This window comes from Columba livia, chromosome 15 (genome assembly GCF_036013475.1).
Source record: "Columba livia isolate bColLiv1 breed racing homer chromosome 15, bColLiv1.pat.W.v2, whole genome shotgun sequence".
NCBI classification, from domain to species: Eukaryota; Metazoa; Chordata; class Aves; order Columbiformes; family Columbidae; genus Columba; species Columba livia.
Window position 1 is genome coordinate 16,580,432 of NC_088616.1, and position 13,326 is coordinate 16,593,757.

Here is a 13,326-nt window from a genome sequence, read left to right on the forward strand (position 1 = left end):
CATCTGCTTCAAAACAGGACAGAGGGACATTCCTGCAAGATTTGACTTTTTCTTCCGTTCTAGTTTTATGTGAGAGGCTGACAGGCTGTGATGGGGCTGAAGAAATAGCTCTAGACTCAGAGTGCAGGGATTAAAGGAAAAAGAACTCGACTTTTCCCCCCTTTCCTGAGAAAAGGTAATTTACGTAAATTTATCCATGACCAGCATACGGCAATAGCTCACAACTTTGTTAATGGAAACCTGGTGATCCATAACACTTGTGTGGGAGACATTTGCTTGGGGGTAATACAATATTAATGCTAATATCAATGATCGATCAGAGGATTTGCAAGAAAGGCATAAAGTATTTAATTATAATTACATTGGGAATGGCTCTGTAATGGCTACGACATTTGAATAAGGTCACGTCTAGCCCTCACCCCTGTTATGTTGTTCTATATTAAATGCCATTCACTTTAAGTGCTGGAAACCTTTCTGGAGTCGTCAGAATATAATATACTGGGCAAATTGAAATGCGCCCCTTCATTTTTTGAAATATGATTGATATCCTTTGCAAAACAAATGTTAACACCTATTTGTACACAAATTTCTTTGATTACATGTTAGGGAAACTCAGTCATGACATCCTCTCCTAGCAGGCACTTTACTGTGGGCAAAGAACATGGCTATTCGTGAATATTAATTCATCTTACTGAAAATAGTTTCATATATCTGCTGTAAATCCACCTGGGTGTATTTCTGTCTTTGCTAATACATTAATCCTATATTGATTAGTAGCCATAACTGTATCGCCATTGATCTCAGCAGCCCGCTGTAGAACTTCTGCCGACATTGAGTTACCTTTTCCTGACAGCATTAGCAAAGAACACAGTAAGAATCATATTCACACATTTCACAGCAAAAAATATGTATTTCAAATATACTGTGGATGTGTACTATAGCTATCAGCCCAACAGCAGCACTGCAAGGTTTAAAACAATAAAGAGAAAAGAATCTGTGTTTAAAGCATGAATATACAAATGTAGGTAGGATCCTAGAGGTGCACACATACCAACCCACGAGTGCATGCATACATTGAAGTACTAAATGAGGACATGCTCTTCCCACACTCATTTACTAACAAGCATAAGTACCAAAGGAGCCAATTCTTGTCCCTCTTAAAATGAGAATCAATGCATCTGTCCAGCGACCCCAGAGGTTTTCTTCTTTTTCCAACATCAATGTAAACAGCAGATCAATCCGGTCTAATGAGCCGAATTTTGCTTTCAGATAATCACCCAGAATAGCCATTGATTCAAAGAGAATTGAAAGCTCCTATTTGAAGGCAGCGTTTGGCCTCAAGAAATCATTGCTTCAAAGTTTGGAAGACGTGCAGCGATGGAAGTGATAGGATTTTCCATTTTGTCTTTCCTGAAGAAGACACAAAGGCTCCTGTACGCTGTGGAAACGCCTGAACATAGCAAGGTTTATAGTTTTCCAAAAAATGAGCATTTATTACCGATCAGTATGAAATACCACTGATGGTAAATTTTTATGTATATGGCAGGAGTTTCAGCATCATGCCAACATACATCATGCATTTTTACAACATATAAGTGCAGTGATATTGCTCCCTTTCTGAATAATAATATATAAGAAGATATAGTATAAATGTACAGTACATATTAGACACAATGTAAAATAACTTAGTGAAATGTCAAAGCTTCTGCATAAAAATTCAAGTCATGCCTGAGCATACCTCTAGCACAAGTTTGCTTAATCTTATCTCATATACCTTCATTTACCTTTAGTTCATGTTGCAAAGATAATTCTATCTCTCTGTATATAATTGCTTAGAACCACCAGAGTCCTTGTCTTTTCCCTTTTGTCTGCAGTGTGTGAGGACTGTAACATCCAAGCCAAACCCACAATTTTGTGGAGTCTTTGCTCATGTTGCTGCTGGGTCCTGGGAAGCAATTCATCATCAACAAGTTGTATAAAAGCAAGTTCTTAAATGCTCATTATAGTTCATCATTGTCCATCAGGTTCTCTTCTGAAATAACCCAGCACGTGTAAATGGTAATGAAACAGCTTTCTATAGAAACGCAGCTCATGATCTAACGTTGCTATCTGTAAATTATAAATTTCGCCAGCTTTGCTGAAATCACATCAAGTACCACTTTGGTAATTGCTTGCAAGAAGGATCAATAAAAATCTATTTAATAGAAATACACAAGTTGTGCTAAAGCAGGCAGGTGGAATTCTGGCTTTGGTTAACACTGAACACAGGTTCTTGCAAAGCCGGGTCTGCCTTCGCACTCGCTAAATGAAATATGTTCAAGGGCTTTCCTGCAGTATCTCAGGAAGCTTCCTGATAGTACCAGGGGAGACGTTATTCTCTCTAAAAGCCAAGGCACTAGAGGCCCTGCGCCTCTGCCACGTTACCACAGCTCGACACTCTTGCAATTGGCTTTCTTGGAATTACTTTGAATACGACTTCACTTCAACAGTCTAAACAACTCTGTCCTGAATAGCAACAAAAATATAATTTGAACACTTACCAATAACTACATTTTCTAGTTAATGATGAATTAAAGATGAAGAACAGTTTAAACATTATTTTAAAATGAAAAATTAAAAAAAAAAAAAAAAGGAAGGAAGAGTGATTTTCTGTGATTCCTTGTAAGAAAATAAAGCCCTCCCCCCCACTTACATTCTCAGCCTGTGTAGGTCGACAGACTTACACTGCTTTAGATCAGCTTAAGTTCTGACCTATATACTTCAGTGGAATTGATCCTAATTTCCACCAGTGAAAGTGGAATCAAATTCACTTTGTCTTTAATAAAGCAAGGAGTGATAAGCAAGTCTCTTCTTAACAGCTTGTGCTTGGGAAGGGAAATTCTTTGTGGTGTGGAATGATGTCCATGACAGTTCAGAAAACAAAGCTAGAATTTCATTAATTTGAGCATAGTGAAAACCCATGTTGGTAGCTGTTATTTATGCTTTAACGTTAGCGAAGTTCTTTGGGTGCAGACAGGGTACCGGCTGGTGGATCGGTTGCCCTTTCCCAGTGCTGCTCAGGAAGAAAAGGAGGAGGCAAGCGGCTGATTTTCACTGACAGGCGGCTGCTGAACTCACTGCAGCTCAGACTCTGTTACCACGAGCAAATAGCATCACATTGTCCAGAACTGGAGATTAATTTGCTGTGTCTCCAGTAGATGACATTTATTTTCTTGCATATTATACTGAGATCTCAGGACTGGCAAAGGGTCAGGCGCTGAAAGGATGTAATCGATGCTGAATTTGATTTCAGAATCTGATTTTGTTAAGGAGGAGTTGCTGAGGCTCTGCCTGCTGGTCATGCCGTTAGGAGCAAAGCCACGAGGCTCCAGTAGTCTTGGGCCCGATTCAACTCTTTCGTGTTTACTTTCAGAAGATGAAATGCTGTTTAAAGCACAGTCCACAGAAGGTGTCTTGGGGGATGAAGGACTTTTCCCTCTGCTCGGTCTCTGCTCCTTGTGTTCCCTTTTCACGTTCCTTCTCCTTCGTCTTCGCCTGTAATTCCCATTTTCAAAGAGATCCAGCATGGATTCACATCCCGTTGCAAAGCTCCAATAGTTTCCTTTCCCCTTCTCATTTCCCTCTGTTCTGGGAACCTGTATTTATTTAAAGGCAGTTCAGTATTTGTATGTGTTACAGATGCTGCTGCTTAACATCTGATTTCATTTACATTCAAGAATGGTGTAAACACATATGACAAGGCTTTTAAGCCTGTTCTCTTTCATTATAGGAATAGGATGTAAACTCCATCCTCTCCAATTTGTTATCTATTAGCACGCATCAGACAAGGATACACTCTTTATAATTGACAACTCAGAGAGATTTTAAGCGATTCGCAGCTCAGCTGTTTGTTTCCCTTCTCTCCTAGTGATGAGATTATTCCTGCATAATTCTTTTTTCAGCCATGCACAGAGTGTATGTAAATACACAGTTACTGATCTTACCTTTACAAAGCAACTGTTAAGCGATAAGTTATGTCGGATGGAGTTCTGCCAGGCTCTTTGATTTGATCTGTAGTAAGGAAATTTCTTCATTATAAAGTCATAAATGCCAGAGAGGGTGACTTTATTTGAAGGACTTTGCTGGATGGCCATTGCGATTAAGGCAATGTAGCTGAAAAAAGGAAAACTTACTGTTACACCATCTCCTTACTTACTCAGTTTTTAGGACCACACGGGTACATGTGTGCCTGTATCCTGCTTCCAAAGCTTGTCCTGGTGGATCTGCACCCTGAGACACCCCAGGGATAAGTTGTGGTCACCGTCTCTCCACCCCGAGCCCTGGGGTGCTGTTCAGACATCACTTCCAGCAATCGAGTCCCAGCTGGGCTGTTTGCCCTGGCGCTCACCACAGAGAGCTCAGAAACATCACCCACCTCTCACACCCCATCAGGAAAGTTTCCCTGAGCTGCAGTGAGACACACCAGACTGAGACACTGCCACTGGAGACCTTGCCTGCTCATGGAAAGTACCTTGGGTGCCCCTAGGAACACCTGCACCACACATCTTCCCACCACACCGGGAACTAGCTGCACCCCGTTCACCCACTGGTGCATTGCACATTTAATTCCCCTTCTCCTGGGGCTCCTGGAGGTCGGAGGGGACCATCTGAGATCCGGTAGCTCAACAGCGTGCCAGAGTTGCTGTGACCCCACACGGAGGAAACAAACCATGAACACCTCAAACACGGAGAGGGGCAGAAATCCGCCTCCTGCGGTGCCCGCACTGGGGCCAGACCCGCCGCGCACACCTGGGGAGAGGTCCAGAGCTCCCCCGAGAGCTGTCATCCCACCATCCCAGAGCTCAGAAACCTCCCCAGGAGACAGGGGGACCTGGAAAAACTTCTTCTTACCTGTACGCCGGTCTGGTGAATTTTTTCTCTTCATCAGAACTACAGGTAGGATAATCATCCCCATCATAATTAAAGCAGTTATAGGGGTACTGCGTGTTGTCAAACATCGTCCTGCTCCTTGCTCAGCTCCTGTGGAGTGAGAGAGATGGAGTGATGTTTCTCAGAGCTTGGACTCCCTCCTCCCTCCTTCCCTCCCCTCTCTCTGTCTCGTTCCCTCTCTGCCCCCTCCCCACGCTCCCTCTCCTCCATGCACACACACTCTCCGTGGTGGGGTGGGGATTGTTTTTGCAATTCTCGCGTCCCAGACAGCCCGTCTGTTAGGATATTTTCTTGTTTTAGGGGGGGCGGTTGTTATTGTTGTTGTTGCCGTTGCTTGCAATGGGGCGGCGGAGCCAGGCGGCTGGTGACGGATGGAGCTGGCGAATTGGGGGTGAACCTTTGAACCGGGGTGTGCAGCGCCGGTAGCTCCGCTCGGCTCGCTGGGTGGTCCGGGCTGGAGAGGGGCCAGCGCTTCCCCGCCACATCCACAACGTGACAAAAGCAAACAGCATGATGTTCATAAATCACGCTTCAAGGTCTCCACTTGGAAATCCAACTTTGAGAACGGAGTGCAGCTCCCCCCAGCCCCCGAGTGCTCCCCCTTCGGATTTTTCTCCCCCAGTGAAGCAGGGTGGCTTTCTTATTTATTTATTTTTAGGAATCCAACGTACAATAAACAGACGTTCCAGGCAGTAATGCATGCTTGTCCTGATCTGCAATCTATAATACGGTATAATAGACATAAATTATATTTCCATGACTAAAGGAAAATGTGTATGTTCAAAGAAAGTAGAACAGAGGGATATGAGGGACTACTGTCAAGCAGGAAAGTAAAAGGAAAATAGCTGTAGGCAGGAGAGCTGCCTGTGTGGGCTTTGATCTGGAGGATGAATTAGACTAATAGCCCCGTGTGTTGGCATCCAATACTGTAACAATTTAATAGTTTTTCAATGCTTTGGAGTGTTTTCCAACAAGTGATGTGAACCAAAGGCATCGCACGCCGTTTCAGAGGGGGACTGAAAAGGTGTATGCCACATGATAATTAAACTATTTGAAGACTCTGTCCCAGGAACCAGCCCCGGGAGGAAATGGGTATTGGGAGAGAGAAAGCAAACTGGTGCGCAGAGAGTTAACTGGGTGGAAGTATAGAAGCAGAACCACTAGCAATGCAACTTTTGTTTCTACAGCATCTTCCATAAAAAGTATGTCCCCAAACCCCCTTTGGAGTTAAAGGATATGATTAGGGGAAAATTCATCCACATGATAAAGCACCTTTAAAGTAATGTTTAAGTGGTTCTGAGAGTTATGATCAAGCTGGACACAAGAGGTTTTTGTGTGGAATGTAACAGTACGCTGAGCAGGGAGTATGGGGAAATATATGACATGAAAATATAGTTACAAGAGGTGTTTTCTTGGGAATGTGAAGGAAGAGTAGATACCCGAAATACAAAATTATCTTCAATCTAAAATACATCAATAGGCATATGCATGAGGCAGCCACTGCAGAAGAGGTCTTAATACAAAGGGTTGGCTACCACTGCCTAAGGCGTTAGCAGGGCTGTAATAGCGAGTAAGGCAGAGCAGATTCAGCGGTGGAGAATTAAATATATAACGTCTGATCTTCATTCATTCCTAACCCAGCTGGACTGAGAAAGCTTAAAGTAAAGAAGCAGCTGGGCGATGGACTGGGGAAGATTTTCCCTCACTGGAAACCATGATCCTTCAGACACAAGTAAACATCCACTTTGATTTTTAGCAGTGGTTCTTCTCTTTGGAGGTGTTTTACCCCACTGAAATCCCTGTAATTCGAACAGTCCTGCTTCTGATTTTCAACATTTTTATAAGCAGAACTGGGTTAGTTGACTCTGATTTTACATAACCTGTTACCGACCTTTTCTCGGTTCTTCCTGCTCTTCTTGTGAAAGTTGCCTTGCCAGGCAAGACAGACAATACACTTTGACCAAAATCCTCCCCTATTTACTGACTGAATATAACAGGTGAAGTTCTCTGTAACGAGAATTAGAACAAATTACTGTAGTGCCATACATTTAGTAACATTATTTACCTCAATTCCTATGTTTTCTTGCTGTGGTGAGTGTAATCAGCTTGCCCATGGCTAGTATATTTATAACGTGGTTAAATGTAGTGTCTGTGCAAGAGCTCGTGGCCGCTATTCCTCATTAAATGTCCATCTCAGAGGCTGGTTTGGGAGACTAAATTGAGCAAACAGAGGTGGGTCACAAGAACCAGCGCTGGTGGCCTCGAGTGGCATCCCAGGAGTGAGTGGGACCACGGGTGGGTGTGGGACAGCTGGCAGGATACATCAGGAACCCCGGCCGTTGCCATTTGTGTGACACGCGGCCTGTGGATAAATGTTATTTCCCGATAGCCAGAAGTGGAGGATTTACTTTCTCCCTCTGTAAATATCACTAAATTCACCTGCTACATATTCATATAGACCATAAGAGGAACGCAGGCCATTTTTGAGTCCTACGAGATCCGAAACAAATTATATATTATCTCTCATAAGCTTACTTCTGAAATCCAGATATGCAATACTGGCTGAGTATTTCTCAAGGTATTTTTTAAAGCCTGCATCCTGATGTTTTATCCCCAAGGGACTGTTTATGGTCCAATTATAATCCTTGAAAATAATACTCATAATGAAGTGACAACATGCTCTTGTATGTACCACGGTAGAGCCAGCAGGTGCCATGCTTATAGTGGCAAAACATGTTGTACAATAGCTTTTTCCCAGCATCTGTGCAGCCATTATAGTTTAACTAGAGAAACTGTAACTCATCCCTGTCATTATCATAAAAGTACAATTTTGCCAGGCTAGTGTTTTCTTACGTTGTATATTTGCAGAACCCAAAGTTGTAAACCACAAAAATGCCGTGAAAGATTTGCCTATTTTTTCTTTTTAACATTGATATTAAAAAGTGATTTGCAGTTTTTTGTAATTACGACACAGATTATGGAATCTGTACGTGAAATTCAGACTGGTCATAAATCTAAACAGGGCTGAATCACTAATGACAGCTCCTCAGCAGACAGCGGGTTGCTCGGTGTAGGACTGCACACCAACAGCCCAGCCCTCTCACTGGTGTATACTGGTGTTTCCCAGCAGCACAGCTTCTCCTCCCCTCTCGCTGACTTGGGAGCCAGAGGTGGTGGCAGTTTAGGACTCTATCGCAAACCTTTTACAATTATTATGGAGTCACAGAATGGTTTGGGTTGCTGGGGACCTTTTAAAGATGAGTTAGTCCAACTCTCTTCAGGCAGGGGCACCTTCCGCCCTGTCCAACCTGGCCTTGAACACTTCCAGTGATGGAGCATCCACAAATCCAGGGCAACCTGTTCCAGCATCTCAGCACCCTCACCATAAAGAATTTATTCCTTATATTCAATCTAAACCTACCCTCTTTTGGTTTAAAACACTGGAAACAAGTGATGGCCTTAGCAGGCTTTGGATCATGCAACAGTAGTCTATACCACCAGTAAACTACTTCCTTTTTTTAAACCTATTTTATACTTAAAACCAAAAATGATGGAAAGATAATTTAAAAGCTTGACAAAGAATTAAAAAACAGAACCACAACAAAACAAAACCCCACAAAACAACAACAACAAAGTTTAAGTGGGACAAATGGTTTGGTTTCACCTACAGGATTTTCAAAACTTTACATTGTGTCCCTGGTTTGCCCAGCACCTTTCTGCAGGTTAAAGGACCACATCTCCATTTCTCTATTTGACACAGATACATGAGGCTGCCTCACTGCCAGGCTGTGATTTGGTATTGGATTCTTCTCCTTCTCAGTGGCACAAAATTAAATCCTCCTCATTGACTTCGCAGATAGATGGGCTAGAACACAGCAGGGATGTGCAGGGTTGCACAGGACACCTCACAGATGGATGGGCTAGAACACAGCAGGGACGTGCAGGGTTGCACAGGACACCTCACAGATGGATGGGCTAGAACACAGAAGGGACGTGCAGGGTTGCACAGGACACCTCGCCTTTATGTTGGTGGGATTCTTCCTCCCCCAGCTGTGAAAATGTCTGGAATCACTGATCCATGAGGCTTTTGGAGACAAGTAGGAAGAGCTGGAGGGTTTGAAGAGGGGATTGAGAGGTGGTGCCTATTCGTTTCCACATAGTGAACCTCCTGGACCAGCACAACGATCATGCCTTGACTCATCACGCGCTTGTTTACCAAAACAAACGTTATCCTTGTGCAGCTGCCATACCTTATCCATCTTTGGTCATTTCTCATTTCAGCTATGTGCAAAATCATTTGGCTATAGGCCTCACTTCATACATTGTTTGAATTCTGCACCAGACACAGCTAATAGCTTGGGCCAGGAAACTTGTTCCAGATGTTAATTAACTCCCTCTGCATTAAGTGGAATCACACAATTAAGGCCTGATTTTTTATAAAACTGTTGTGTCAAGAGAATTAGGAGAATGAACACAAACATCCTGGCTCACACTTTCACACAAATGTCCATGTGCTGTTAAATTGTGGAAACTGGCACAAGTTGTCCCACACATTTATTTTCAGCCATCATAATTATTCCAGAAGAGAAGGGACAAGAGCCAGCCAGGCATGAAGGAGCCATGCTGAAGCAAAGCAGCTCATTCCCATCCAAGCTAAGGTCTACTGCTGTGGCACCAACAGGCCTCGGAGATGCTTATCAAATATCCCATTGGCAACGTGGATCTCCTGCTGCCATAAATCTAAATGACAGAGCAGCCTCATTTTGCCCATTCACAGATCTCAATATTGTTAGTTCGGTAGGTACGGGGCAGGCGGAAGACCTGAACAGTGCCTGTGGTGCTTTGTCTGCTCTCTGCCACATGTGCCTTTGTTTGAGGGACTTTTGGGGGGTGACACAAACACTTGATAGACCCACAACACAACTAATTCAAACCTGGCTCTCCCATTTGCTTTGCACACAGCTCAGAGTGGATGAATCAAGGAATTATAGTATCTGATATTGCAAAATGGGGAAATACTAGGCAAGCAAAGACAAGGTGCAAGCCAGCCTTGCCCAAGCTGACCGAGCGCGTGTGGTCAGAGGTCACCTCCCCGTGGTGATGTGGGTCACTGGCTTCTTGATGGATGAGGAGTTGCGTTCTGAGCTGCTGGAGCACACGTGCAGCTTCTCTATGTCACCTCTGTCTCCAGCCATGGGAGATGGTCCCTGTGAGAAGCCGTGACCCTCCAGGGACCCTTTGACTCAGGCCTGCATCAAAGGGCCATTTGAACTGAGAGTCCCCTGACTCCTGATTCCTCCCTTGGACAAGCCTGTGAGGTTTAGCTCTGTGTATTGAGCCAGGACCCATATCTGTAGGGCACAGACAGGCTGAGCGGTTGATGGTTATTTACTGCCTCTTTCTGTGTCCTGTTCGCATCTTTAGTATTAGAAATCCTGCACCCTGGGAGAACAGAAATGATAGCGAGTTATGCTATGTTTTGCTGATTTTATTTTCATTTGAAAGCAATAATTCATTCCAGTTCACTTACTCATAACCCTCACCCACGCAGAAGTTTTCTGGGAGCTGTATGAAGCATCTGAAAACAATGCAGATCAAACTGGCAGGACAAACGTAACTGGAAACTGGGCCCCAAGTGAGTGCTGTTCCCGAAGAAGGGGATGGTGGGCAGGGACCCCATGCTCATCCATCATAACAGGACTGACTCTCTCCAGGTCTCCAGCTACTGCCTTCCCCTCAGGCATAATCCTTTCTCATTTCTCCATAAGGTGAAATTTGTGTCTGCGTAAACTTCCTACAATATTGCAGTTTTCCACAATCCCCATCTTTAAAATGGGATCACACTTTTTCCCATAACCCACTCCTCCTAACTCATAATGTGGCTTGATATATGTTCCCCAGTAAGCAAGTTCAACTGTCAAGGCTTTGCTTCATTCTGAAAAAAATGTCGTTTTTTTTTCCTGTTTTGATAATAGCAGTTAAACTACTCAACTTCATTCCAGAATAAACACTCGATGGTTAATATGTCAGGGACATCTGATTACGTTTTCCTCAATGCCAGACATAAGCCTCCTTCTCTTCCTCTGAATTAGAGTAATCATTCACAGTTTACAATTTATCATCCTTCAAGTACGTGGCGATCTATCACATGAAAGCAGCTCTCTGATGGCAGGGAACCGTCAGCACACGGGGGATTTGGAGTTTTCTGCTGACGGCTCCTTAAAGAGGAGTAAACTCCCTTCTTGCCTTTCCGCCCTTTTCATCTCAGGAGAGGCTTTGCAGTGCACACAGCAGAGTTTAAAGAGAAAGCAGCTTTGATCTCTGCCACCTGAAGTGCATTCTCACCATCAGTAGATTCAGGTGAAAATATTTGTAGTGTAACGCTAGTTCTTGTTGCTGCACTCTCTAGGAAGGCTGGAGCTCTACTGCGTGTCTGGTTGTGAAGTTGTATTTTATGTTTAAGCTAGGTAAGTGCGGTAAACAGAATGTATATATGAATGCAAGCCATCTCTGTTTCTGCTTCCTCCCATTGATTTGGAACCTCAGGTTACTTTTCTTCATCAGCGTTCCAGTTTGATCGGTTTGAAATGTCTTTGGGGTTTGAAAGTATCTGAAGCCAAATTGTAGTGCTAAAAGTTTCTGAGTTTCCTTCTACTCAGCACATAACTGCCTTCCTTTGGACAGCTGAATTTAACCAACTAAACCTTTAAAAAACTAGAGTATTTTAATGGAAGCTCAGCTTCTTCCCATTCAGCTGGTGTAGGGTGCTTTCAGGTATATGTATATGTATATAAGTTCTCAATAAACTGCATATCTTGATAAAGAGCTGAAAATGTCCTTATTTGAGAGTAACCTATTTTTGCAGTGGCAGGTTAGACGAGCTGTGTGAGCAAAGTGGTGGTTATTTACAGCCATACCTCAGCTAATGAATTTGTGAGAGGAGTTTGGTTTTCTTTACTGTCTGCCTGTATTTCCATGTTGTTCATCAATTCCTATAAATAATTCTCAGGACTTCAGAATGTTGGTCCTAATTATTGTGCTCTGGACAGAACACTTGTGAGGAAATAGTAGAAGATGACTTATACCTATTTAACTGCTGGTGTGAATTTCTAGGCAAACAGCAATTTATGAAGCTTCAAGGCTTCGGGGACTTTGTGTTTGGCTGTATCCTCAAAAGCTCACAAGAAGGGTCTCAGAAATCACAGGGAAACAAAGTCAGCAGTTTTACCATGCAAAAGATACTCCTAAATCCCACAGTTTATGTGCTTGTCTGCTCTAATACTGGTGAATTGTCCCCAGAGTGAACACAGCACAACATCTCTCCTCGGAGTTGCAACCCATTTGTATGATAAAAACGGTAATAAATGAGCTATTTTGGAGCATGAAGCTTCACAGGTAACACAGATAGGTTTGTGCCCCGTTCACTGCCCACACAACAGTCTGCAGCCGCAACTACAGGAGCACCCAACTAGCCTGACATTGTACATGGAAAATAGAAGCACAAGCAAAGGTTTTGGATCAACCCACACAGCAGCAGCTGCTTGGGGTGAACGGGAGCGGAGGAGGAGGTGTGTGGGTGGTGACAAAGGTAGTGACGTGACCCAGGAGACAACAAGGAATGTATCTACATTTAATTGCAGATCCTGGTGTTAATGATAGTCTCAAGTCGGAAGTCCTGTGCTACTATCTGTAGGCTGGTCTATAAAGGGTGATCAGTGGGTAGAGGTAAGACACAGGGATGGTTTCAACTGCTCCTTCTTTATAGCTGCCTGGAAGTCTTGGCAAATTGTTGTTTGCCCTTCTGTCCCCTTTCTTTCCTCCCTTCAATACAAGTCCATTTGGAAAAGAAGATAGGCATAGTCATAAAAAAGAATTTTAAGTGCTCTGAAACTAATTAGCAATGTGCTGTCCCCCCAAAAACACGTGCTGCTGCTGCCTAACGCACAGCTTGGATCTGAAAGGAAGCAATGACACAAGACAGTCCTAGTCTAGCTTCATGTCTCTAGTTTTAGCCCAACCAAACACCACCGTGCGCATCCCAAAACGAGCAGCAGAGATCTGCAGTAGCAGCATCTGCAGGCTCCTTTTCCAGTGCAGTGTCTGAGAGCAGGAGGATGAGCACGGCTCTTTGCTGGCTCGGTTGCTCTTGGTCTTGTTTATTCAGCATTCTTGGGAAAGACTTGAAGGAGCCTCTGACCTGACATCAGGCTCTGGGCTGCTAAAGGCGTTTTATTCTGCAGACGCAGCCTGTAAACAGGAACAGTCTTCAAAATCGCTCAGATGTGGAGAGATGCTTTGGTATTGACAAAGGACATTGGAGTAGAATTAGGATTTCTAGGAAGTGGGGTGTGAAGCGGCCAAATTAGCACTTAAAATAAGCAGAGAATTCTATTCTGG

At 43.6% G+C, this 13,326-nt stretch overlaps 1 protein-coding gene across 3 annotated transcripts; it reads right to left on the reverse strand.

Annotated features, from left to right (window-relative positions):
* Window positions 1-890: 890 nt before the first annotated feature.
* On the reverse strand, window positions 891-5,363 carry FOXL3 (forkhead box L3). 3 transcript variants are annotated; one of them, XM_065031583.1, is made up of 4 exons: window positions 5,148-5,363; window positions 4,891-5,019; window positions 3,984-4,152; window positions 891-3,635 (listed from the first exon to the last, which is right to left on the reverse strand). In XM_065031583.1, the coding sequence occupies exons 2-4, from the start codon at window positions 4,995-4,997 to the stop codon at window positions 3,153-3,155; spliced, it is 759 nt and encodes a 252-aa protein (XP_064887655.1). In that variant the 5' UTR covers window positions 4,998-5,019; window positions 5,148-5,363; the 3' UTR covers window positions 891-3,152. The 3 variants fall into 3 exon arrangements, with proteins under 3 accessions (XP_064887655.1, XP_021138302.2, XP_064887656.1); XM_021282627.2 differs by having other exon boundaries at window positions 3,984-4,050; window positions 5,148-5,327; XM_065031584.1 differs by lacking the exon at window positions 5,148-5,363 and having other exon boundaries at window positions 3,984-4,050; window positions 4,891-5,133.
* Between the last annotated feature and the right edge of the window lie 7,963 nt (window positions 5,364-13,326).